The 27,297-nt window shown below is 36.3% G+C and overlaps 1 protein-coding gene across 1 annotated transcript; it reads left to right on the forward strand.

The window, feature by feature from the left end:
• The first annotated feature begins 4,986 nt into the window (after positions 1 to 4,986).
• LOC127862540 (uncharacterized) lies at positions 4,987 to 26,163 on the forward strand. The gene is made up of 14 exons (XM_052401703.1): positions 4,987 to 5,126; positions 6,861 to 6,955; positions 7,941 to 8,143; positions 8,689 to 8,855; positions 10,315 to 10,430; positions 12,253 to 12,324; positions 14,196 to 14,297; positions 16,344 to 16,502; positions 17,168 to 17,252; positions 17,959 to 18,124; positions 20,185 to 20,367; positions 20,642 to 20,811; positions 22,338 to 22,448; positions 25,338 to 26,163. The coding sequence occupies exons 1-14, from the start codon at positions 5,028 to 5,030 to the stop codon at positions 25,599 to 25,601; spliced, it is 1,992 nt and encodes a 663-aa protein (XP_052257663.1). The 5' UTR covers positions 4,987 to 5,027; the 3' UTR covers positions 25,602 to 26,163.
• The last annotated feature ends 1,134 nt before the right edge of the window (positions 26,164 to 27,297 follow it).

A 27,297-nucleotide genomic window follows, 5' to 3' on the forward strand; every position in this document is an offset into this window, starting at 1 on the left:
AGAAGTGATTAATGCTGGTAATAAACGAGTTCAACTGTTGGCCACCGATACATGATTGGTCGATGATGAAATAGATATGGACGCGGTGGACGTATTAACTTGATGGGTTCGATAACTGTTAAAAACCTAAGTTAAATAAAGTTACTAAGCGTCCCACGCAGTCACTCGTAACAAAAGTGTCCAAAATCAGCGCTAAAAAGGTTTCCATTACTTTTACTTATGACTAACCAGGCGATGAAAAGATCAATTACCGAGATAAATAGGAAGATATTTTTGTTTTAAACGTGTAATTGTATCCAGACGGGTGGATAAGATTTCTAATTTTAGTCTACGTCATAGGCCTGTGGTAACATAAATATAGTCACTCGCACAGTATTTGCACAGTCATTAATTGCATTTTGATAGCATAAGAAGGATAGCCTTAGACGATTTTGAAGGTGTTTTTAGAATCCACACGCAGCGGGGATGTTTTTGGTACGTTATTACAGTGTAGTTTGATTCCATTCAAATATGCTTAATTTGTTCATCTTACATGACGATAATATTTAGCACTAAATACTGCAGAAAAACTTACGTGTGTTTCGAATACCTTTTTTATGTTAACGAGACAATGCAGTTTTGTTTTAAATTATTCATTCATTTTCACGGAGAAAGTGTTGTTTCATATTATTTTTATTAACATTCATTTTTGTTTGATAACAGTTTGATGTTATAGTAATTGTCATGCCATTTATTTTAAAATTTATTTGTATTCATATTGCATAAGCATAACTCGGGTTTACATTAATATCGTTTCGTATTAACTATTCTTAAGACACATATTAAATGTACCATTTGTTAAGATTGTATGTCTGTTTAGAGAAGATAAATTCAAATGATAATTTATCTGTGTTCTTAAGGCATCTTCTCCGGTCTTGCATGTATTGCCAATGTTGATTGCTTATTTATACGCTTGAGATGTTTTTATCAGTTTGCACAAATTTGGCAGACGGACAGGCAGACAGAAAGACATACATTTTATTCAGACTTATACCAATGTATATCGTCTTCATGCATAAAACATATGAATCGTTTTCTGTCACGCAACTAGGCATAACAACATAACATTACAGAACATTACATTGCAAACACAACGTCATGGCGAACAATCATTTTCTGTTTATTTAGTTGTACGGGAATTAGCAGGACTTTTCCATTTTGGTTGGAACATATGTATCACTATACAAAATATATTATTTGATTATAAAATCAACAACTGTACAACGTGCCTGTTAACGGACTTTACATAAAAAGCGAAAAAAACAACGCAAAAGCATATCATGCAAATAACAATTGCCGGCGCTTTTGAGACATTTTATTTGATTTTATAACATCAAACTATTCCTTGCGAAAAATATTACGGTTTGCATGTTTCTGGAGATGTGTAATGGTAAACTACATTAAGCTATTAGCATCTTAATTAAGTATTTCACGTAGAATCTAAATTAAATAAATTACGATCCTTGATGCTATTGTACGTCTTTCTATCTATTATGGATATTCCAAAGAATATTCCAGTCATCATTGCCACTTAACACAGATCCCAAATGAATCGCCTAAAAATGACAAATTTGAACATAAGCTGATATATCGCAGTGAATTCGCGAGATTGTTATTGAATCAAGTTTGTGCGTGAAGTCTTTTTTTGCATGTCTGGTTCAGTTTTGAAATAAAATATGCTGAACCGCCTTTACTGTTAGTCTTTAATTACCAAATATATACAATCGTAGTTATGTAAGTATGTGGAAATGTAATTATGTCTTGTTCTGTGAAATCTGGGCATAATGCATGTGCGTAAAGTGTCGTCCCAGATTAGCCTGTGCAGTCCGCACAGGCTAATCAGGGACGACACTTTCCGCTTCTAATGGTATTTTTCGTTGAAAGGAAGTCCATTTTTGCCGAAAATCTAGTATAAGCGGAAAGTGTCGTCCCTGATAGGCCTGTGCGGACTGCACAGGCTTATCTGGGACGACACTTTACGCAGATGCATTATATCCAGTTTTCTCAGATCAAGGCCTCAATTTATCAAATGTCTTACTTTCAGGGAGCGCTTTCGGGGCTATTGCTTTTATGCATAGCGCAGAATGTACACGGATGGTACAGAAGAAGGTACGCATTGATTGCGAGGATCTTATAACACCAATCAAGTAGGGATGGGACCGAATATCCGAATATTCGAATATTCGAAAATCGGCCGAATATTCGAATCCACAATTCATATTCGAATATTCTATTTGTGTGCAAATGTACTTCCAAAAAGTTACAAGTACATGTACAAAGTCGCAGTTTTGGATTCCATTATAAGTCATTTCTTTGATAACAGCTTCCATTAATGAACGAGATGATAATTGGGCGACGGGATGGTAAAACGTGAGGGACCAATCGTCGATTTACTATCAATTAATAGTTATGCAATATGTACAAATTATTATCTGAAAATCAGTCGGACATGAAAGTAAATTTAGGTAAAGCATTTACGTATATTGATAAACATTTAAAATTTGGTGTTTTGACAGGTTTTTTAACCTCAGCGGTCAATTGTATAAACAGTGGTTAATATTTACTTTAGTAACTTGATTAACGCAGTTATTTACATTGTTATGTTACCGCAAGATAATTGTTTTTGTATAAACGATGGTTACTTCGTTGTAACCTAACCATTGAAATTTGTTAACTTAGCACAGTAAAATTACCTACAATGCAACCCTGAAAAAGACGTCGTTTTCGCGCAATTTGTCAGATGAACATTGTCCAATATATGACTCTGTCACAAAAGAAATAAGTTAAAAACGGGCTAAACCCTTTAGTGACCTAGAGGTGGACGTTTTAAAGAACTTAATGAAAGAAAATCTTCATAAACTCAAAGCAAACCAAAGCGGCCACTCGTTACCTAATAACTAATGGACACCATGCTCGTTGTAGTCAGAAACTTGGTACAATACATTATTTAAAGCCCCATTAACACTCAAAATCAACGAATATTTCGTAAAATATTTCGTAAAAAGTTGACCCATACAAAATCACTGTTCCTTAAAGCAACAGCCAAAATGTGAACGCTATATGTGGTCTGGTAACACAGATTTAATAAAATACATTTACAAGTTAGCAGACCACATCTAGCGTTGAAAGTATGGCTATTATATACGGAACACTGATTTTGTATGGGTAAACTTTATTTTACGACATAATTACGAAATATTTGTTGATTTTGAGTGTTAATGGGGCTTTGATGTGTACGCATTGAATCGCAAAACTCATTAATTTATCGGGGGTAATATAACTATTGTGGTTAGTCTACATAAGCGACACAGTAATTCACATGGACCGAAGTAGGGTGCAACAAAGCAAAACAACGAAACGAACACATAATTTTTTAAATATGTTGTCACAAGATTTATTATCGAATCCCGGTTAAATATAGTTTCATGCTTTTGCACATAATTTCACGAAATTTATGATCGAATCCCGGCTGTATAAAGTTTGAAGCAATAAAAGTGTCCGTTTCGCAACACTTCGTTATGAGAGATAGAATCTTTATTCGAAATATGACATGAGTAAAATATACATAAAATAATTCTCTGGAACGAAACCACTTGCATTAAGTATCAACTTAACTGAAGTTTGTATATAGATAGCTAATATGTATTTACTGTTCATGACATTACGCATTAAATATTGGGGACTTAAAATGATAACTTCATTCGTTTCAAGTTACCGAATTAATATACGTAACATCACTAAAATTATGTTTCAATTAAGCTTTATTTAATTTAATTCTTACATAGTTGATAAGTCTACTTATTGCTTTGTTCACTTAGCCTACTGTACCTTATGCACATCGAAGAGTACAGAAAACAGAACAGTTGCTTAAGCTTTGAAAATGCTGATTTGTTCTCGCGATTGGTTAACCTTTAATCTTAAATGCAGTCTAACAGAGCTGTCTACGCCTTACATACCGGTAATGTTGCACTCGAGAAGTAGAAGTTGGTTGTCAATAGGGGTCAATAAGGGATTATATATATAGCGATGTTAACTTTTAGCCAGACAGAGCTTGAATAGCGAATTTTATTGTGAATTTATATAACGTTTGAACGAATATCGGGACAAATTGTCTCATATCGGGACGCTCGAACAATCACCAACCTGGAGGGACTGTCCTGTCGAGATCTGGCATGTATGTTTTAATTCCGTTAACCATACATGCAAATCTATGATTATCCAATCAGAATTTAGTTTCTCAAATCTAAAGCAAAAAAATCGTTCTTAAATGGTTCTTTATTCCAGAAATAATAGCGAAACCAAAAGCATAAATATTATCGATGGAAAGTAATCCAGATCAATTATAAGTATTGAAATAAATTAAAAAATAACGGTTATGTGCTTGTCTGAAATATCTTACGTCTAATGAAACTAAACAGTATTTATTTAAAAAAGGAGCATAATAATCAATGATCTTAAAAAAAGTATTACTCAATCCTGTTTTTCAAAGCTGCACATAAGAAACGATTTATAGTGGCATTTGTGGCAAGTCAGGAATAGTTTGCTCCGGACGGTCATAAATTCGGACATTTTGATATAAGGTTTAAAAATCGAATATTCGAATATACTCGAATAATGACAAACGAATATTCGAATATCGTTTCCAGTATTCGTTCCCATCCCTACAATCAAGTAATGAAACAACTCTTGATCTGGAAATCTGACGTATTTCGGCACACACATTATGTCGCACTATGGAGAGAAATATTACAGAAAAACATCTCCAGATCTCGAAAACTATAACCAGATTAAATTCAAAGGATTGCTGTGATTTAATTTGCACCACGACGTGATGTTGTAAGTAGTACACATTCATAAGACAGTTTATTTTTTTACTTATTTTTTTGCCTGAATTGCATCAAATAAATATCTGGAGATGAAATATGGTATTATATATTTTTCAAGTCCTTGCGGCTAAACTCGACCTTCTGACGAATGAGCTTCTCTTCATGCAGAGGAGTTTTAGTGATCTTGCCCGCCAGGTGATGATGCAGCAGACGTTTGTCGAGGAACGCATCCGGTCCGATGGCGGTTCCGGTCTGAAACAGGTAATGTCGTCAAACGTTCCGGTCTGAAACAGGTAATGTCGTAAAACCGTTCCAGTCTGAAACAGGTAATGTCGTAAAACCGTTCCGGTCTGAAACAGGTAATGTCGTAAAACCGTTTCGGTCTGAAACAAGTAATGTTGTTAAACCGCTGTCACACTGTCTAGGTGATACTATACTAAAAGATTTCTTAAACATATTCAATGTAAAAGCAACTTTTACAAAAAATAAAGTCACATTTTTTCGCGTAGAGGTCCTCATAACCATATATTTTCTTGCAGAAAATACCAAGCTGAATCGATATAAAGCGAGATTATACGATATTGTCAAATATTTATTTATTTATATAAAATGTGTAAAAAAATATACATATATTTCAATATAAATTACAAATAAAATTTCAGAAGAATTTGTGTCGAAAAATGCGAATAAGCCAGATATTTAATTCTGAAATCGGAAATGTCTATACAGTCGAATTCGCCATCATGTATATCATGCATGAACGATGTGAATCTAAATTTAGTTTAAGCGCAGATTCGTTCATACGACAAAAGGCACGATTTTGTTTTACGGATCATTTTAATTTACTGCAACTATATCTATTCATGCGACACACGAACACTAACTACGATCCTAATAAAAAGACGAATGCTTCGGTTATTGTAGGAAAATACGTACAAATTATCTTCGTCACAATCGGCTCGGGCGCTAATTTTATTTTGCTGCATATTATGAAATTCGTCTTCAATGTATATTTTTTCTTTTCTATTTTGTGTCATAATTTAACACATACAGATCGTATAATCTCGCATTAAGAAATACAATAGATAGGAAATGTGATATGTAAGAAAGAACTCAACGCGAATCGACGGTCAATTTTTTATGACCATTTTTTACCGGCTTCTCTCCAGTTGATTAGGGTTTCAAGCAAACAAGTCAAATGAAGTCTCCAACCTAAAAACAAAACAGTGATTTGTAGTATACAACCATGTTTTCGCTACCGCGTGCACACAGAAATATACAAAAATAAAGTCATGACAAGTGCCCATACAGAGAATTGTGTCTTCAAATAAATGACGTTTCATTTTTTAGAGGGTATACATATTTAGTAAACTGTAACTTTTTATTGATACTATCGAAACCAGGTTATGTCTTAATACCGTTGTTACATTAGTTTAAACGTATTCATTCAAGATTGATTGCATATTCCAGCCTGATGCTTATAGAGTCATTTTTATTGGTATCTTTAGGGGAGATCTTAATACCGCTCCCACAGTGTGGTCGAACCCGGACACTACATGTATACCCACTCTATCGTAACCTCTTATATCGACACATTTATACACGGAATCATAATTACTGTTCGTGATGTGTTTTATCGATGGAGCTTATTAAATATGTTCTTTGTTGGTATTTTAAATAGGAATTACATTGCGGCTTTCCGAAGCAACACATTGGCTATATACTTGTTTATCAGCCTCTCTCTCTGTAAACTCACCTTAATTCACGTGCGTAGAGTGCCGTCCCAGATTAGCATGAGCACTCCGCACAGGCTAATCCGTGACGACACTTTAAGCTGTTACTGGTACTCTTTTAGCACTTCGTAGCTTAAATCCAGATTAGGCAGAAAATGCCGCCAAGTGCGGACTGCATAGGCTATCCTTGGACGAAACTTGACGCAAATACATTACGCCGAGTTCATGTCATACCATTTTGTGTATACTTTACCATTTGCAGATTCGAAATCTTCAAAATGGCGACCGGATCTACCAGACCGCAGACCATGCAAGTGGCAGTGTGGCTGGGATCCACGAGCACTCCAGTAACACAAGGTCTGATGCGCAACATGCGATGTTTAGTCTAAACATTTTTATTTAAGCTCGGTTGCAGCGAAAGCCTAATGCCTGTTGAAACAATCTCGAGTCCGTTTTCTGTGTAGACTCAGTACTTGGTGGAGGTCTAAAGAACGGTCCCACAGTGGGGATCGTTCCCGTGAACTCCCGGTCGCTATGCGGACACCTTTTCCTCTACGTAATGGAAACATGCGATGTTTCACATAAGTAGTGAAATTAAAGCGACTTGTTCACAGATTTTCTTAACGTTAACAAATATCATTAAAATAATTTTAGATATGAAGACTCTAAAAAATATAACATTAACAAAAAAAATTCTTCATCGGGATATACACTCGGGACCTCAAATAAACTCTGACTCGCAGTCTTTGACCATTCAGGCGTTTGAAATTGAACGCTTCTTTTTAACGACATGTTAGCAATAAAGGCAGTTTTCTAAATATCGATGGATAGCGTTAGATACTTATTTTATTTTACCTATTTTTACATATTATTGATTATTTTCCACAGAATAACTGATATTTTTAGCGTTTCTCTTAGTCAAAAGTAGTTTTTGTGTGTGTAATGTATCTATTCTTTTTGAATCTATGACATTTTTTTTGGAAAACTGTAATTGTTCCAAATTGTGAACAAGTCCTTGTAACACTTCACATACATATCTTGATTTTCGAAAAACTGTTGTTATTTATTTTGTTTCTGAAAAAGTCCTTAGTAATGTATTTGAAAAGTTGAGACCACTTTATATTAATAAAGAGTACATAATGTGTACTTGAAATGGTCAATTGTATTGCAACTAAAGGCACATTCTCTGAGTTGACTAGTTTCAGTCTAATGTATCAATTAGGGATTCTGCAAGACACTAATGACTAATACAGGCTGTTTTTAAATAGAACGAGAGACAATATAACACTTACATTAAGGTGGCCATTACTGTATAAAAATGTATGACCGCTGTCGTTCACAGAACCATCGGAATGGGCGAGCTGAACGCCGTGATTAACGGCGTTGAATTCCGGACACGTCACAACGACTACCGCCTTGCGATGCCGGCGTCTAATAACACATACAACGCCCAGGTTGATATCCCGTTCCCGGAAGTTCCGCCGCCGGTTCTTAGTAAAGCCACAGTTGAAGAGCAGATTGCTGAAATGAAACTCTGGTTCAAAGGTCAGTTAACGCTCATCGCCGGTTCACAATCGACTCAGAATTTGGCGTTTGTAGTTGTTTAATATGAATGAAACGATGTCCTGAGAAATTATTTGCATAACTTGCTGTTTTAAAACCAAATACAGAGGTTAATATGCAATAATAAGGTTGGAAACTCGTCGTAAACATATTATTGTATGCTTGTTTTGACTGTTTAATAGCTTTCAAAATGTAAATCAATAGAAAAAGAAACGGGATAGATAAAAAAAACACGCTAGATGCCATGAATCAGGACTCTGATTTAGCAATTAAATGGGCCCGCTAAAGTTTGCCCTTTTTCATTTTCTACTCCTCACCATATACACTATCTCCACTTCGTCACCATGTATTCTCTATGTTATTACCTTGGGCAATACAATGTATTTGTATATTGTCAATTCAAAAACACGGTCATGTACCAGCCCCCCCCCCCCCCCCCCCCCCCCCAACACACACCCTTCGCAAAACCACGCACAAATCTTACAGTTCCAACCGATGTTTCACTTTGTATTTGACAATGTTTCTAGCGTTCAAGAATCAGAACTACACGGAGCGGGACTACCGTAAGTACTTTAAACCGGTACTCTGCTACCTGGAAGGCGCCTGGACGACCAACACAGATAAGCTCGAGGAACCGTTTTTCAGCGACAGGCATTTCATCGACGCCTCCAGCTGGTTTGACCTCCAGGAAAAGGTCAGATAGTTACACAAAATGGAATATTGTATACACTTTTTAACATGCAAAATAAAATTAACATGATATTCCCCAGAACTTGTGTCCGAATTATGATAAAGTAAATACACATGTCCATGGATTAGTATATGGACGATCAAATTATGGAAGCTTAAAATGTGTTGACGAAATTCCCATCTCTTTTTAACCTCGTAAAATCTTTACCAAAAACAATCTTGCTTCTCTGATTTGCTTGGCGATGTTAATCGAAACAAATGACCCTTTTCTTTTTTTATATTGAACTGTGAGCATTTGGATAAATAAAGTTTTTTTCATACTTCAATTTTAAAATATCGTTGAAGATTTTGGATTTATATCCGACATATTTTGCAAAAGATGAATTCTAGTTTTTACACTTGAAAGCACGACCAATGCTTGCCTTTCAAAAGCCTTCGTAAGGAATAAGCGGATGCTTTTATTGAAATTTATTGTATTAACAGACCAGTGCTTCTCCAGACACTCCCGAGTCCGTTTCCTTGGTAAAATCAATCTTTGGTGTATTTTGCAATTATCTCGAGAACGCTCGAAGGGTTGGAATCACATCACAAAACGACAAACTCTGCTCTGGTTTCAGGGGTGTGATTGAGGTGAAGCCTGAGAGGAAGACATTTCACAGTGACAAACCTTAAACAGACATTTAAATCAACATCATATTTAACTTATTAACAAGATGGATGAATTAAAATCTTTTGAAATTCATATTTAAAATAATATTCAAAGTCACTAGTATTAATTGTGATAAAAATCAATGTGTGTTCCGATCCCTGTGAACGATATTGCCAATCTTTCGTTTGAGCGCAATGTCTTTACATTCGAAATGAAGGTCATCAATGCAACACTGATCAACTTATGACAATTTACCACGGGATCCATAGGTCAAGAGTTTTTCACATCATGACACATGGAATATGACTTTAGCCTTACCAAGACAGTCGATCTTCCGTACCCATGTAGAAAGTAGTTTTCAATTACTCATTTATATATACTTTTGTTTCTTCCCTTTTCCATTTACATTTTTTTTTCAATAGTTTATCAATCTCCGAGATTTTGTGAGATTCATTCGTTCAATAATCTTCATTTCCGCTTCACACAGGCGCCATTTGCAAACGAATCAGCGCAAATATATAACATATTTTAAAAAACCGATTTTAACGAAAAATGCTTAGGCAGAATCTTATAGTGAAATATGCGCAGATGTTTCGCGGGCCGCGGATTTTTTCGGGCCGCTTATAAAATATGCCCGCGGATTTGTTCGTACCCCTTCCCCCATATTTAGAATTTACGCGAATCGCGGAAATGAGCCCCGGACAACTCGGTCCGCGGAAATCCGCGGAAAAATCACACCCCTGGAACCGTATATACCATTTATTTGTTCGAGGCTGTTAACATTAGCTGATTTCCTTCGTTGCCTTGGTTACAGATTCGATTTACGTCCTACACCGGTGGAAAAGACGTAGAAGAGAATTTTGCTTACCTCCCCACCACGATTATGAATGTGGCCAATGGAACGGCTGTATACGCTCAATGGAACTACAAGTAAGTAGTAGTGGACAATCAAAGAGCTGTGTACGCTCAATGGAACTACAAGTAAGTAGAAGTGGACCGTGGATCTGCTATGTACGCTCAGTGGAGTTACAAGTAACTGGTATTGGACAATCGAACAGCTGTATACGCTCAATGGAACTACACGTAAGTAGTAGTGGAAAATGGATCAGCTGTATACGCTCAATGGAACTACAAGTAGGTAGTAGTGGACAATTGATCAGCTGTATACGCTCACTGGAACAACAATAACTACTAGTGGACAATCGAAAAGCTGTATACGCCTGATGTTACTACGAGTAAGTAGTAGTGGACAATGGAACATCAGTATAAGCTCAATGAATCTAAAAGTAGGTAGTAGTGGGCAATTGATCAACTGTATACGCTCACTGGAACAACACTAACTAGAAGTGGACAATGGAACAGCTGTATACGCCTGATGTAACTACAAGTAAGTAGTAGTGGGCAATGGAACAGCTGTATAAGCTCAATGTAACTAAAATTAAGTAGTAATGAACAATTGAAAAGCTGTATACGCACAATGGAACTGCACATATGTATTAGTAAACAATCGAACAGCTGTATACGTTCAATGGACATACAAGTAAGTAGTAGTGGACATTTGAACAGCTGTATACGCTCAATTGAACTACACGTTAGTAGTATTGGACAATAAAACATCTGTGTAAGTTTGGTAGAGTTACAAGTAAGAGGTACTGGACGATGAAACAGCTGTATTAGTTCAGTAGAGTTACAAGTCAGAAGAAGTGCCCAGTGGAACGGCGATATACGCAAGATGGAGCTACAAGTAAGTAGACGTGGGCATTTGGACAGCTGTGTTAGTTCAGTGGAATTACAAGTTAAAAGTAGTTGTCAGTGGAACAGCGTTATATAACTAGATGGAGAAACAAGATTTTTGTTATGGACGATTGAACAGCTGTGTTAGTTCAACTGAGATACAATTAAGAAGTCGTGGCCAATGAAACAGCTGTGTACGCGCAGTGGAACTACAAATACGTAGTAATGGTCAAAAGAACAGCTGTATGCGCAAAGTGGAGCCATGAGTACGTAGTAGTGGTCAATGTTACAGCCATGTACGCTCAGTGGAACAACTCGAAAGAGGTTGAATATTCAAAGCGCCCACTGGAATAGATACGTGGAGCTCAAGTAAGTATAAATTATTTAAGGAACAGCTGTTTAAGTTCAATTGAGTGTAACGTAAGTTAGACCTAAAAATAAGCAAAAGAATATTGCGTTAAAAGGGATATATATATTTTTACGTATATATTAACCCATTTATGCCTAGCGTCTGGAAAAAGGCCTTGGCAAACAGCGTAGACCCAGATGACCTCATCAGGGTCTGCGCTGTTTGCTTAAAGGAATTCCTGTGAGAAATATTCTAAATATAGAAATAAACATACTAGACATCCATAATTTTGAAAATAAATTGATCCAATTTAGAAGGATGGGTGAGTCCACTAGGCATAAATGGGTTAAGATACAATAGGCAGCGGAAAACGCAATCGGTAACTGAACTTATGTAATAACGGCATTTGTATGAACCAACTAACAATATATTATGCACATTTGAACTACAATATAACACAATCGAGGGCAAAGTCGGTTTGAAAATGAACAATTACTAATATTAATATCACTGCAATATTATTATATTATATATTAGTACGTAATAATTCCTTCTGACAGTATTACATTAGTACAGAAATTATTTTCCAACCACTGCTTTTGTTTGAGAATACTATTTATCACGCCCTGTATATACCAGAACAGTACTGATAGCGGCATATGTTTTCAGGATTCTATGTCACCCGTTGCAAAGCGATTTGCCCCTGAGCGCCATTGCGTTTGTCGATGACCTGTCAAAAAGGTAAATACAGGAATATTCAGCTCGCAAACCTTCCCATGACACTTGTGCACTTGTGCACATTAATTGCATGCTACGGTTGTGCCTTTTATTCAGTCTTAGTGTTGTGTTGCACGAGAAAAATGACAACGTAACAGAACTTTTGTGTGAATTCTGGTATATGTACCTATTTAACCCGACACCCGAAAATTAGTTCATTCACCATAGCGGTATTCTATGTTATTGGTATTACAACAGTATAGTATTAAAGTCGGTTTCATGTTCATATTGGCGAAATATACTTCATGCGTTGTATTGAAATTTCATATAAATTTAACATCAATATGCGTATCGTAATCAGTAATCCCACTGCAACGCTAACGCTCCTTTTTGCAAAAATATTTTCATCTGAACAGACATATCAACCTTTTCTTAACATGACACCATAAGCGTCAATGACATGATATGAAACACTCCACTCACAACACTCAAATCTTGTCAAAGATCTTATGGTTACGTCAAACCAAGACTCACAATTCATGTAATCTGTGACAAGAACCGAGTGTTCCGAATCAAAATAATGCCAGCCAACTAACATCATAGCGAAACAAAATGACATAATGTTCGATGAACCAGCGGGATAGAACAACACACAATTAGTATACCATGACGAACACACATCATACCATGGCATAGTTAACTCGTGGCCAGTTAGTTAGAAAGTCGTGGCCTCGAGTTACTAAGTCGAGGCAACGAGATAGAAAAAAGACGAGTGCAATTAAAACAAGAGGAGTGAATGTCACCTCTATGCCGCCGTATTAGCATACCTCTACGTGCGATTTATTTAAGAAATAATGAAATATAAATTTTATGAGGCTGGATTTTTAGCAGGAACGAATATGTTGTATGATGTTTTACGTGTTAATCAGACCGTCACGAGCACTCGCGTTAATTATGTGTAATTAATTTTGCTTTATTTTGGTTGAATTAGGACAACTTGGTATACAATGATTTGTTTATTTGAATTTGAGTATTTTTTCAAATAATGATTTTTTTTTCTTGACAATTTCTCTGAATTATGCCACGTATGCATTACCTATATAACATAATGATAATGCAAGATTAATTTGAATTTACACTCGAGTGTAATGTGATTGTCTCCGGACAAAGAGTGACATTCAGATCTTCTTAAAACCAAATGTAAATGCTTTAGTTTGACCGCAACATCTTGGGAACACCAGTTGTAGTATACCGTAGTGTTTTTGTTGGGATTAGTGAACTGCATTATGCCTTGCTTTTGCTGTGTCACACAGTAACGCTCGATTGGTCATTGTCGGCACGGGTACTACTTAACTTGAGGCCATTGTGCAGGATATTGACATATATATTAACGTAATTAATTTGAAAAAAAAGCCAACAACGACAAATTTAGAGTTAGAATTTCCGGCTACGTTTCAGTATATTTTCCGTGCCCGGGGTACATTTAAGTATACTAAAGAGTGCCCGGGGTACATTTAAGTAGTACCCGAGCCGACATTGGCCAAGCAAGCCTTAATACCCATATACAAAATCCATTTAGACGACATTCAATTGTGAGTAAAGACCATCTAAAGATTAAAAAAACGTACCATAGTTATTGAAATAGTGTGCCATTGTAATAAATGTTAGACGAGATTCGGGCGGCATGCTTGTTTTATAAATATACAAATTCTGTTCACTTCTTTATTAGTTATTTAAAATTTTATTCGTTTCCGAGTATTTTTAAAAAACTATGTAAATTTACCCCCCCCCCCCCCCCCCCCTCTCCAAAAACAACTACCAAAAATACACACAAAAACCACACCAACAACAAAAACAACAACAAACAATGGAGCTGAAGAGTATTCTTATTTCAGGATGCGAAATAAGCTGACGCCCGCTCAGATACAGGAGACCCGCATGGCGAGATATCAAATACTTAGTGAAGTTCCCACCAACCCTACCAACATTCAGCCACGGTGAGTTCAGCACCGTGAATATGAAGTTAATAAAGGATAAGAAATAGCTGCAAAGGTTATGAAATAATTATAAATAACTGCAAAGCATTGCCCTATTGTCCCGCAACCTACATTAAGTTAATGTAACGGGACATCAACTTTGAGTTGAAAAGAATATGGATTGAACCGCATGATATTTGATTTACAATTTGTTCAATTTTAAATTTGCAACTCAAAACATATAAAATAAAACAATTATATAATATTGCAATTCAATACAATGAAAAACCAATAAAGGAAGTGTTGCCAAACCGGCATTGGCAGTTAAGCACATTACAGCATAGCAGAGCAAAGCTCAGCACATAACCGAATTTAGAACACATTCTAGCACACCACAGTCTTTTACAGACTTACACAACACAGCAAAGACAAGCACACATCAGCAAAGCCTAGAACAACACGGCACGGACTAGCACAACACAACAAACCTCACACAACACACCTCACAGATTCACACAACACAGCACAGACTAGCACATTACATCACATACTAGCAAAACACAGCAAAGACTAGCACAATACGGCACAGACTAGCACCACACAACATAGACTAGAACAGCACAACACAGACTCACACAACATAGCACAGATTCACACAAGACATCACAGACAAGCATAACACATCACAGTAACTTACAACACAACACAGATTAGCATAACACAGACTTGCACAACACAGCACAGCCTAGAAAAACACAGCATATACTATCACAACACATCACATACGAGAACAATACAGCACAGGCTAGCACAACGAAGAACACACTTGCAAAACAGAGCACAGACTAGCACAACACAGTTCTTACTAGCACAACACAACAGAGTCAAGCCTAACACCAACTAGAACAACGCAGACTAGCACGACACAGACTAGCACAACACAGCACATACCAGCACAAAACAGCACAGAATAGCATAACACACCACGTGCTAAAACAATACAGCACAGGCTAGCACAACAAAGCACAGACTAGCAAAGCAGAGCACAGACTATCACGCAACAGCACTTACTGCACAGCATAGTACAGTCAAGCACTATACAGCAAAGACTAGAACAATACAGCGTAGACTAGAATAACACAGCACCGACTAGCACAATGCAGCAAAGACTAGAACAATACAGCAAGGACTAGAACAATACAGCAAATACTATAACAATACAGCACAGACTAGCACAATACAGCAAATACTAGAACAATACAGCACAGATTGGCACAATACGAAAAAGTATAGAACAACACAGCACCGACTAGAGCAATACAACAAAGACTAGAACAATACAGCACAGACTAAAACAACATAACACAGACTTGCACAATAAAGCAAACACTAGAACAATATAACACATACTAGGAAAACACAGCAGAAACTATCACAACACAGCACAGACTAGAACAATACAGCAAATACTCAAACAACACATCAAATGATAGCACAACACATCACAGACTAGAGCACAATTCAGATTTGCACAGCACAGACTTGCACAACAAAGATTAGAACAACACAGACTACCACAACACAGAATATCTCAACATATACTATGACAAAATATACTTTCACCACTTAGATATCACAACACTGACTATCAAAACAAAGCCATACTCAGCCTTGCACAACATAGACCAGCACAACACAGACAATTATAACACATACTAGCACAACACAGTCTAGCACAACGCATCTTAGCACATCACAAACTAGCACAACATAGACTAGCAAAACACAGACAAACACAAAACATACTTGCACAACACATATAAGCACAACACAGCCTAGCACAGCACATACAAGCACAGCACGGACACACACAAAACAGCCTAGCACAATACAGACTATCACAACATAGACTAGAACAGCACATACTAGCACAGCAAAGATAATCACAATACAGCCTAACACAGCCTATGAAAGCAAAGTCAAGCAAAGCACAGACTATCACAGCACATACTTAAACACAACATTACAGCATAGTACAAGTACAATACAAGTACAATACAATTTCAGAGCCTACGACTGGGGTGTACTTGACGATCTGATGTATCAGATACCAGGGAAAGATAACTACGGTGCTCAACTACTGGATGATGGCTCAGGAGACACCCTGTATCACTACAACACGAAAGTCAATGCTCTGCTGGAGCTCAATACCGCTCACTATAACAGGTACTCATTTAATAGCTGCATTTAATGTCAATGCGTTAACGGTAGTTGAATGAACATATTTGCGCAAAACGTGAGATTTAAGCGCTCTTTAAAGGAACATGTGTTAATATATAACACAAGCTTTGAACTGACCTACAAATGTGGTGTTTAGTATTATTCATATGTGCTTATATTGCGTTTGTTGTTTGCTTTCATGCTGTGTCATATCCATTAATAGACAACTTGGAACTGATACTAAGATCTACACAATGCGTGGCTAGATTTTCACTGTGTTTCACATAATGTGTTGATGTTTGGAAAACCATTTACCTGTTTATTATTTAAAGTTTTTATGGTTTTATTTAAACGATCATTTGTCTGTGATAATATTAGTTTAAACATATTTATGTTAGCTCCATTGCATGTAAAGCATACGGCTTATTGAAGTGCTCTGAAGCCCGTTTCCTGGGCAGAACCAGTACTTAGTGTCTATGGGGCTGATCTAAAGTGAGGATCGAACCCGTGACCCCCCGATCGCTAATAGGGCACCCTATCCACTACGCCACGGCGTCCTCAATCTCATTGTATCTTAGGTCTAATCATATTATTACTATTTATTAGTAAGTTGTTCTTAGAACTTGTGCAAATGTTTACCCGTGGAACAACTCAATCTTTTTTGTTTCAAGAGCCTATAGGATGAAGGGCAAAGATGCTTCCGGTAACAGTGTCAACCACCGCGGTTACTCTGACCTAAACCTGTTTGCTGCCCAGGTGATAATATTATATATATGAATCGTGCGTGTTCTGTGAAAATGTGTTTAATGCTTACGCTTTAAGTTTTGTCCCAGATTAGTCCGCGCAATCCGAATAGTCAAATCAACGACGACACTGTCTGCTTTTTTGGAATTTGTCGAAAAATTGAAAATCCCTACTAAAAGAAAGTCCACTCTAGACACAGGCTTATCTGAGAGGACACTTTAAGCACCTGCATTAAGCCTCGTGTTCAGCGATGCTCATATTTTGTGTTACTGTTTTGTTATTATTATTTCTACAACGACATGCATGCAACATTAAAGAAACAAACAAGAAAACGCTTATGCTTATATTGCGAGCTTATGCTAATGGCTAAACAAACGCTCTGTTGATTTCGATCATTATCGTTATTTCCAACAAAAACAACGGTTGCGAGAACGAAATAGTTCTTGGGATCTGCGTCTTACCTTTGTAGCAGTGATGCTATTACCGGGAACAATATTGCACAGCAACAAATGCCCTTTCACGTCTGCAATTTAAACTACTTTGATCAAATGTTTTTAATTTGTAATAAAACAAACAATATCTAAATAATGAAATACGTTCAGAGCTCGAAATGTTTTGTGTATTACTCAAATAATATGTTACAATTAACTTTACCGTTAAAGTTGCGAGATTCAATAGTGTGTTAAAAAGAAACTTCATCGTTCTAATTTGTTTGCAGACAACAAGCGAAAAAATTGCTCCCATGTCAATGGAGATCTGCAAAATCGTTAGAAAGAAAACCGAGTGCACGAGAAAGTCCGCCCGTTACACGTGGGCCATTCCTCTCGAGCTTATCTACATGACGCCGCTGCTGTCTTGGAATCCGTACAATATACGTCATGTGGGTACGTGGCATAAACTGTTCATTTTAGCTTCCAGTTGCAATCTTAGTCATATTGGCCGTACCTACAGGCATTGTTTTAGAAATAACGGAACAATACGATTATGAATATAGAGATAATACACGTTTTCGAGGGCATGATCATCTGCGGGCGCTCGACAAATCCGTTCCTGCCCGAGTGCGCAGCACGAGGGCAGGAACGGATTTTGAGAGCGCCCGCAGATGATCATGTCCGAGAAAATGTGTATTATCTCTATTATTGCATAAACAAATCACACATACCAAAATAATTTTAAATAACATTGAAAACAATATGTTTTGTTCATTCGACATCGACAAAATAATTCGATTACTAGTATTTCAATACAGTTCATGGTTGTGTTTTACATATGCCTCACTCGGTCATCATCCTAAATGACGAGGCTTTACCTTCGGATAGGCAGTTTTCGATTAAAAATGTGTTTAAACAGTGGATTAATGCAAGGTTAAAATGCAGCCGCGCAAAGTAAAAAATGAGGAATTATTTTTGAATTTACAGCAGGAACGTTGATGGTACATCAACACTTACATTTACAGCATAGTCTTTTGAAAGTGTTGAGTAAATAACCCTTATTTCATTGACGTTGCCGATAAAATAAAGCTGTTGTCAAGAGAGTGCAGATTATATAACTTGAAAAGAGGATTGAAATAGTCATTATCCCTGCATGCATGAAGAAACTTGTGCTTATTCAGTTCCCCATTTATGCTTGGAAAGTAGTCGAAGGCTGGAGAAGGGAAGTAACTGCGCGTGGACCAGATTATGGATATGAAAAACGCATAACAGGGCTTGAACGGCACGTGAATCGCATTGTTAATACACGATTTATCCCGTTCAAGCCCTCCATTTGCCAAGTTTCTGCACCCCGCCAGAGGGCATTATAGATAGAGTTTATGCATTAATGTGTAGTACTATGTTATTTTTTAAATTAATGCCGCTGTGTTTTAAATGAAGAATACAATTTACATAATTAGTATTTTGTTTAAATTAAACATCTGTCATTGGTTAATTACCACAACAACTTAAGAACCGAGATAATAAATCTTTGAGGCATATCAATAGATTTTAAGCGATATGGAAGAGTCTTTCCACACACACCAGCACACAACGCATTTATTGTTCTCTTCCTGACAGCTAAGCTGTGTTTGATCTTTTTCTGGCCTCTCGTACATGTGTGATCAATGAGTTTTTTTTACAGATTTGAGAAAAAAATTATCGTGCAACATATGAATAGATAGAGCTAGCTTTATGCATGTGTTTCCATATTGCTTGTGAAACAACATACGAATAGACATAGCTAGCGTTATGCAATGGTTTCCATATTGCTTGTGAAACATATGAATAGACAAAGCAAGGTTTATGCAATTGTTTTCACATAACTTGTGAAACATATTAATAGACGAAGCTAAGTGTATGCAATTGTTTTCCATATTGCTTGTGAAACATATGAATAGAACCCCCCCCCATATTTTTGCAATTGTTTCCATATTGCTGGTAAAAACATATAAATAGACAAAGCTAACTTGATGCTATTGTTTCCATATTTCTTGTGAAACACATGAATAGGCAGAGCTAGTTTTATGCAATTGTTTCTAGTTTGCCTGCGAAACATATTAATAGACAAAGCTAGCCTTTATGCAATTGTTTATAGTTTGCTTGTCAAACATATGAATAGACAAAGCTAGCTTTATGCAATTGTTTCCGCATAACTTATGAAAAATATTAATAGACAAAGCTAACTTTAAGCAATTGTTTTCATATGGCTTGTGAAAAATACGGATAGACAAAGCTTTACGCAATGGTTTCCATATTGCTTGTGAAACATAAGAACAAAGAAAGCTAGATTTATACAATGGTTTCCATTTTGCTTGTGAAACAAGTAAATAGACAAAGCTAACTTTATGCATTTTTTTCAAGTCTGCTTGTGAAACATATGGATACACAAAGCTAGATTTATGCAATGGTTTCCATATTGCTTGTGAAACATATGAATAGACAATGCTAACTTGATGCAATTGTTTCTGAAGCTTCCTTCAAAGAGGATGAAATCCGCAGCGTCGAGTTTTCCGCCGACGGAAAGAAGCGTACTGGCGGATTTACGCCGGAGACAGCATTCAACGGAACTCACGAAAAGAGCTTTTACCGAACGCCCTCGGAGCTTTTTGGAAACAGCATGACCGTAGATCCAGGCAAAGCAGACACTGTCTTAGGTAACTTTAAGCTTTTACATATTTATACAAATATTTCAAGGAAATGATGAATGCATGTAAGCGTTTATTTAGTGAAGTAAGATATCAATCCTCAAAATTGACAGCTGAACTAAAGTTTGAGAATGAAAAAATCAATCACACATTGTTTAAGTTTTTCTATTACGGGTAAAGATGCATTTGTCAAAATTAAAACTTTAAATACATCCGAATTAGTCATCGAGAAACACTTAAAACATTTATAAAATTAAAAGTTCCATATTCGATGTCAATTAAGGTTCCGTTGGTGTTCTGGACCTAGAAGGCAATGTCCGAAAGGTTGTGGCTTCCGGTACAAGAATAATCATTCCGGAAATAGAAGGCGTCGGTAAAGTGCGCACGCGCTATCCCATAATGCCATTTCATTCTGATGGTGAGCAGACGAGAAAGGAACTGGAAGCACTCAAGGTTGATCTCTTTTAATAAGTATATGCTCCTCGTTCTGGGAAAACTGTGCTTAATTCTTGTGCTTAAAGTGTCGTCCCAGACTAGGCTGTGCAGTCCGCACAGGCTTATCAGGGACGACACTTGTAGCTTTTATGGAATTTTGTGTAAACGAAACCTCTTCTGAACGAAAGTCCACTCGACGTGGAAAGTGTCGTCTCTTATTAGCCTGTTTTGACTGCACAGGCTTATCTTGGACGACAGTTTGCTCTAAGAACCGTTTTCCCGGGGCAAGGTTCATATATCTATACTTATTGTAATGTATGGTAATTGTTTGAGATGAAAAATCACCTCCACAAGTCCAAAACGAGTCCTTGAAATGGGTTTATACGACTATCAGTTTGAAAATGTGTCTTCACCTTTTTCTAGTGGCTAGTACAAACATTCAAGGGAAAGTTAAAGAAAATAAATATCGGAACGTATCATTATCTTTTGTGTTCCCGAAAAAAATAAGTTTTATTTATCTTAGTCGTATTAAAACCCTGACCGAAACATTAAATAATTTTTCACAATATTGTTTTCGACTGGAAATTTTAAACTGATCAAGTTGTAAACATCGATTAACAAAGATTTGGCACACTGAAGTTTGTTTGACCTTTATTCAAATTTGCTATTCATTTGCGTTCATCGTGTATTTGTTTTGTTACAATTAAAGAAGGATATGAAAAGCGTTATGATTTCGGGCATAGACATTTGAATGCCAATTGAATAGTGAAGTTAAGCACTATCAAATTATGGGTAGATCCGAACGATGAAACACTTTGGAATGAGTCTGTTGTTGTCGTTTATATTGCTAAAAACACTTATTTACGAAAAACTATAAAAAGTACACAGATGTATAGCATTCAGAACTACCAATGGGTTGACACTTAAAGCACCTTTTCCGCATGAATGATAACCACCGATACTCGTGTTGTCTGATATAATGGGGCCGCAAGTAGTTTATAATACTGTTTTGTTATTACATGATGTTAAAGGGACTTGCTCATAGTTTGGTAAATTGATGGTTTCGATAAAATTGTCATAAATTCGAAAATAGAATGTGCACACTGAGTATTTGTAAAATTACGAATGTATGTGTTCAAGTCCCCTTAATATAGCTTGATATATTTAAAGATTGGTCGTTTGGACTATTAAATTACATACACATGGGCCGCGCTCTGTGAAAAAGGGATTTAATGCATGTGCAGTCCGCCCGGGCTTATAAGCGACGACACTTTCCGCTTTTGTGATTTTTTTCGCTTACAGGAAGTATCTTACTAGCAAAAATGCCAGTTTAGGTGAACAGTGATGCCCCTGATTAGCCTGTGCAGACTGCACGTGTTAATCTGGGACAATACTTTATGCACATGCATTAAATCCCCTTTTCACAGAGCACGGCCCAAATACTTTATGAGAGGCAGATGATTTCGAATACATCTCGGCATTGGTTATTCAGACGGTGACTTGAATTTTTCCCATGTTTCCCATATTTTCCCATGTCATAACAGGAGATGGTTCTGCGGATGGGGACGCACGGCTCACTTTTCTACGAGACACCGTTGACCGTTGACAACCTTGACGACTACGCTAAAAAGGAACAGCCTGTTCACCGGATACTGGTATTTATTGCTGTTTTTTTGCCGAACACTCAAGAAGCTTTTTCACGGGAAACGCATATAAACCGCAATATCATAAAACCACGTGTATTGACTTCATATGAGTATTTCTTATTGAAACTATACAAAAGCTAATGCTAGTATGTGATGTCATATTCTTTTTTACAAAATAACTTGTGTAAATAATTAATAAAAAATGTTTATTTATGTAAAGATAGGATGTACTGTAACAAAAATTAGTTTCGGTCATTCTGACTTATTATAAATGGTGCCTAGTGTATGAAGAAGCCACGGCGATTTTTTTAAATGCGGACCGACTTTATATTTATCTGACAGATACACTAACGTCGTTCAGCTTAAAATGCCTTCGACAAAAGGAAATGACGTTCAGACAGAAAATAACTATAAGGATTAATCAACGTGTTTGGCAAAACTATACGTTTGTAACGTTTAAATGCAATTCTTTATAAAATCATTCGATAAACGACCGTGTTAGTTTCGCTAACTATTGCACTTCATAAATTCGTTTAACAAATATAGTTTTGCAAAATTATATATGTGTAACGTTAACATGCAATTCTTTATACACTTATTCGAGAAACGCCCATGTATGTTTCGCTAACTATTGCACTTCTTCAAATCGTTTAACAAATATGATACGATCTGACAAACATGTCAGATTAATGGCGTCGCTCTGGAGAGCGGCGACTAGTATGTAATGCAATTTTTTCGCTTATGGGAGGAAAAGTTATTTTACGGATCAATGTATTTATTTTTGTTTTAAGAATATCTTGCATAGTGGTGATTTTTTGTGTTAATTATTGTAAATAAGTACTGTATTTGTGCCTATTACATTTATTACAACATTTATTGCCAATAATGCAAAGCTAATTGTTTTAATTAATTACTGATCCTCAACTGATCACAGGGGAAAGATCACAGGGACTGGGCAAATACGCGAAACTTTCTGGTTTTGTATAAAAACAAAACATAATCAAAATATATTTATTTTGTGGTTTTTCTAATATGCTTATTTAGTGGAGAATCAATGTAGTGCGATATTTGACGACCTATCGCGCAAGCAGGTTTATTTGAAGGCGTAGTGGTACGAAAACGTACAATGAATTAGTTTATTAATAGACATACAATAACGATCGCTATACACATTTTCACCAAATAGCAGTACATAAATGATGTCAGCCGAAATAGATCAGTTGGTAGAGCGTTAGACTGAATTTGTTTACGCAACAATCATCTAAAGGCCCCCGGTTCAATCCCGGGTTCCGGCACGAACGGAACAGTTCGGCGGCTGACAATTTTTTTTTCAGTCAGGTTAATAAATATAATAAAGCTTTATTTTATGTAGACATTGTAAAATCCATTTTTACTACAATTGGACATTTTTATTAAAATTAATGGATGCCGCGTGGTGACAGCGTTAATTAAAATTTCTTACATCACTTAAATATCTTATAAAAAATACACGTGTTTTTATATTAACGAATAAATGCAAACAGCACATCTATTATCCATGTATTTTTATTGTTGTCTATCATAGGCCCAAAGTACTATCCCTTCCACATTTAGAGCGCGAAGCGCGACACGTATTATTGATTGTAACAATGAGTTGCGATAAAAGAAGCAGCCGCTTATCAAGGAGGAGCTGTGTCCCAGCAACCCGTTTCCCTAAAGTAAAGCACTCCTCGGAGTTTTTTTTTTTAAAGAACCACATATAGAGCGCGGAGCGCGACACGTATTACTATCCAGGTGGTATGGACCCTTTAGCATTATCCGACAATTACGTCCATAGTTATCTTCCTTAGAATTTGAGAAATTTTGAAATCGTTGTTCGAAGTCCAAAATTTTTATCCGATTGTTCCCAAACTTGCACAGGTTTTTTTTTTATCAATGAGGACCCAACCCAAACTCTCTATATAAGCAATATCGCACCATAAGTCCAGAATTATGTCTCTTTGAATTTAAAAATGAAAGTGAAAAACTGCTTGGTTAGGTGATTATGTCAACATTTTTCATCAGATTCTTCCAAACTTACAGTGTCTTTATATCAATGAGCATTTGTACCTCATTAAAAATGAGAAACATCGGGACAATAATTTTTTAAAACCTACACAGTTCTGTTTCATTAATGAAAACTGCACACGGATGCCAGTAAAAAAGGAAACCAATGTAAATAATATCAACTATGAATTATTTGGGGGTTACAACACAAAATCATAGATAATGGTTATTTGGGGGTTATAACATAACATCATCAATTCTGGTCATTTGGGAGTTATAACACAAAATTATTGATAATTGTTATACCAGTATCTTTTTCTATTTTGTTTTAAATAATCGGCCAATATATTAATATTTACAGTAGAAAAAAAATGGTTCCATGTAACTTCATTGAGTGCCTTTTACACTGAAATTCCCGACGCCCTTTGATGCTTTGCATCAATACTAATCTTGTTAACGTATAATAAGCATGTTTTCCTTCGTTATAGAGTGCCCGTTAAAGGCTCTTTTTTAATTGAGAAATAATAACAAAATTCCCATTGCCATTAGAAAAATTCCTTAACGGAATGAAAGCTTCGTCAATATTGTTTCAAAAGAACGTTATCTGCATTAAACAAATATAATGATCACTGAAGCCGTTAAGCGTGTAAAAGAATATTTAGATGGGGTTTTGCATATAAGTACTAAGCAATAAAAAAGACCCGTAAAGTCCAATCTGAGGATTTCACGACTCGAGTTTAATTCATCCCGATTACAGGGTGTTGGGCGCTAATTTTTCCTAAATGGGGGCGGTGCCGATACTTTTCCCAATCGGGAAAAAACATGGCTGAAATCTTGCATGTCGATGTTTCCAAATCTTAATTCTCACGGCAGGTCGCCCCAACCACGAAGAATCCCCCCGGTCTGCATGGTCACTATATAAGCGTCATGCAGAGTGAAATTGACCTTATGAGGACCGGGAAGACCATTGTTTTCGATACCACCACTGACCAGGGTCACGCGCACACGCTCAGGGTCAAGATGGACAGCCGAGGCAAATACATCATGACATCGTGCGACGGCAAGAAGATATGCTGGGACGAACACCCCACGGAGATGATTTTCAAATTTAAAATTGCCCTAGATGATTGTTTATGATCTACTATAAGCAACCGTTTACCAATCCCAAATAAATTCAATTTTAATACGCAAGAAGCTAGTAGATTTTCTAGAGTTTCGTTGTTTTTAATATTGTATGCACGTTAATTTTCGCTGAGAGCTGTAATGGGTAATTTTAATTGCCTTAATCAATAAATAATATCGTATGTCTGAATCAAAGGTACTGAATAAACACGTATATCAATTAGGGTCTAAATTGTGAAAAGATAATACAATAAAAAGATAATAGATACACAAACTATTTAATGAAAACAGTGCAAATACTTATTTTTTTCCACCTAATTCATTGTGACTGTATTGTATTTCCATATGGACTAGTGCAAGCATTGTTTTCTGAAAGAGTTTATCTGTTTGACATATTTATGGATTGTAGCTTTAAATAGAAATTTTGAATTGTGAATTGCATATTACAATACAGATCATTACACACACTGCCAATTTCTAAGTGTACGATAAACGTTTTCTAGTTGATGTATCTTCTTGTGTATCTAATACAAGTATAATTGAATATAGCTTTGCAATTTTTTCCGCCATTGACCAAATTGTTAACGCACGTACGCAAACAATCTCACATTGATCGCGTAACCATGTTTATAAAACGTGAAAAAATATTGTTTAAAAGTCTATGCATACAAGTTACTATGTTGAATGTGTTTTTTGTGGACCTGGTCTTGGATTTTCTAATGTCCTCTTCGTATGCGATTAGACTTGCTTATTGATCTTTCGTCAACCTTGATGTAAATTGAAATATGCTATTGACATTATACAAGGATTTATTAAATGTATTCATTTACCAATTATTTCAATAATCAGTAAGACAGAATACATTTTCTTCGGCGTGAAGATGCAATCTGAATTAAGATGCATATCGGTAAGATTTCAATAACCATCCATCATCATATTGGATTGGTCGTCAAAATCGAGACATAATGTTTGACGTTTTGTCACACTTTGTCGTAGACAAGTTATAAAACGGACTTAATCAACGAAATCAGTTGCACGCAATTGCGGCGTAAACTTTCACTGACTCACGTGGATCTTAAAGCAACGCGCATTCTTTTGCAACACAATATTTTGTGAAGCATAACACATTAAAAGGGAATCATGTAAGATAAACCCACATGATAATACAACAAACACACAGCATACCCTGATACACATACAGTATACCATGACAAACACTCAGCATACCATGACGAAAACACAGAATTCCATGATAAACACACAGCACATCATGACAAAAACCCAGCATACCATGACAAAACACAGCATACCATGACAAACACACAACATACCATCACACACACACATCATACTATGGCAAGCACACAACCTACTATTATAAGCACAAATAATATGATCTAAACCCACATCATTTCAATGAAACGCAGAGCATACCATCACAAACACACAGCATACCATGTAAAACACACAGCCTTCCATGATAAACACACAACATACCATGACAGCCACACAGCAGACTATGGCAAACACACATCATATCACCACAAACGCACAGCATATCATCACAAACACACAGCATACCATCACAAACACACATCATACTATCACAAACACACAGCATACTATGGCAAGCACACAGCATACTATTATAAACACATATCATATGATTTAAACCTAAATAATTTCAATGAAACTTCCGATATATCATTAG

The sequence above is a fragment of the Dreissena polymorpha genome, chromosome 16 (assembly GCF_020536995.1).
Source record: "Dreissena polymorpha isolate Duluth1 chromosome 16, UMN_Dpol_1.0, whole genome shotgun sequence".
NCBI lineage: Eukaryota > Metazoa > Mollusca > Bivalvia > Myida > Dreissenidae > Dreissena > Dreissena polymorpha.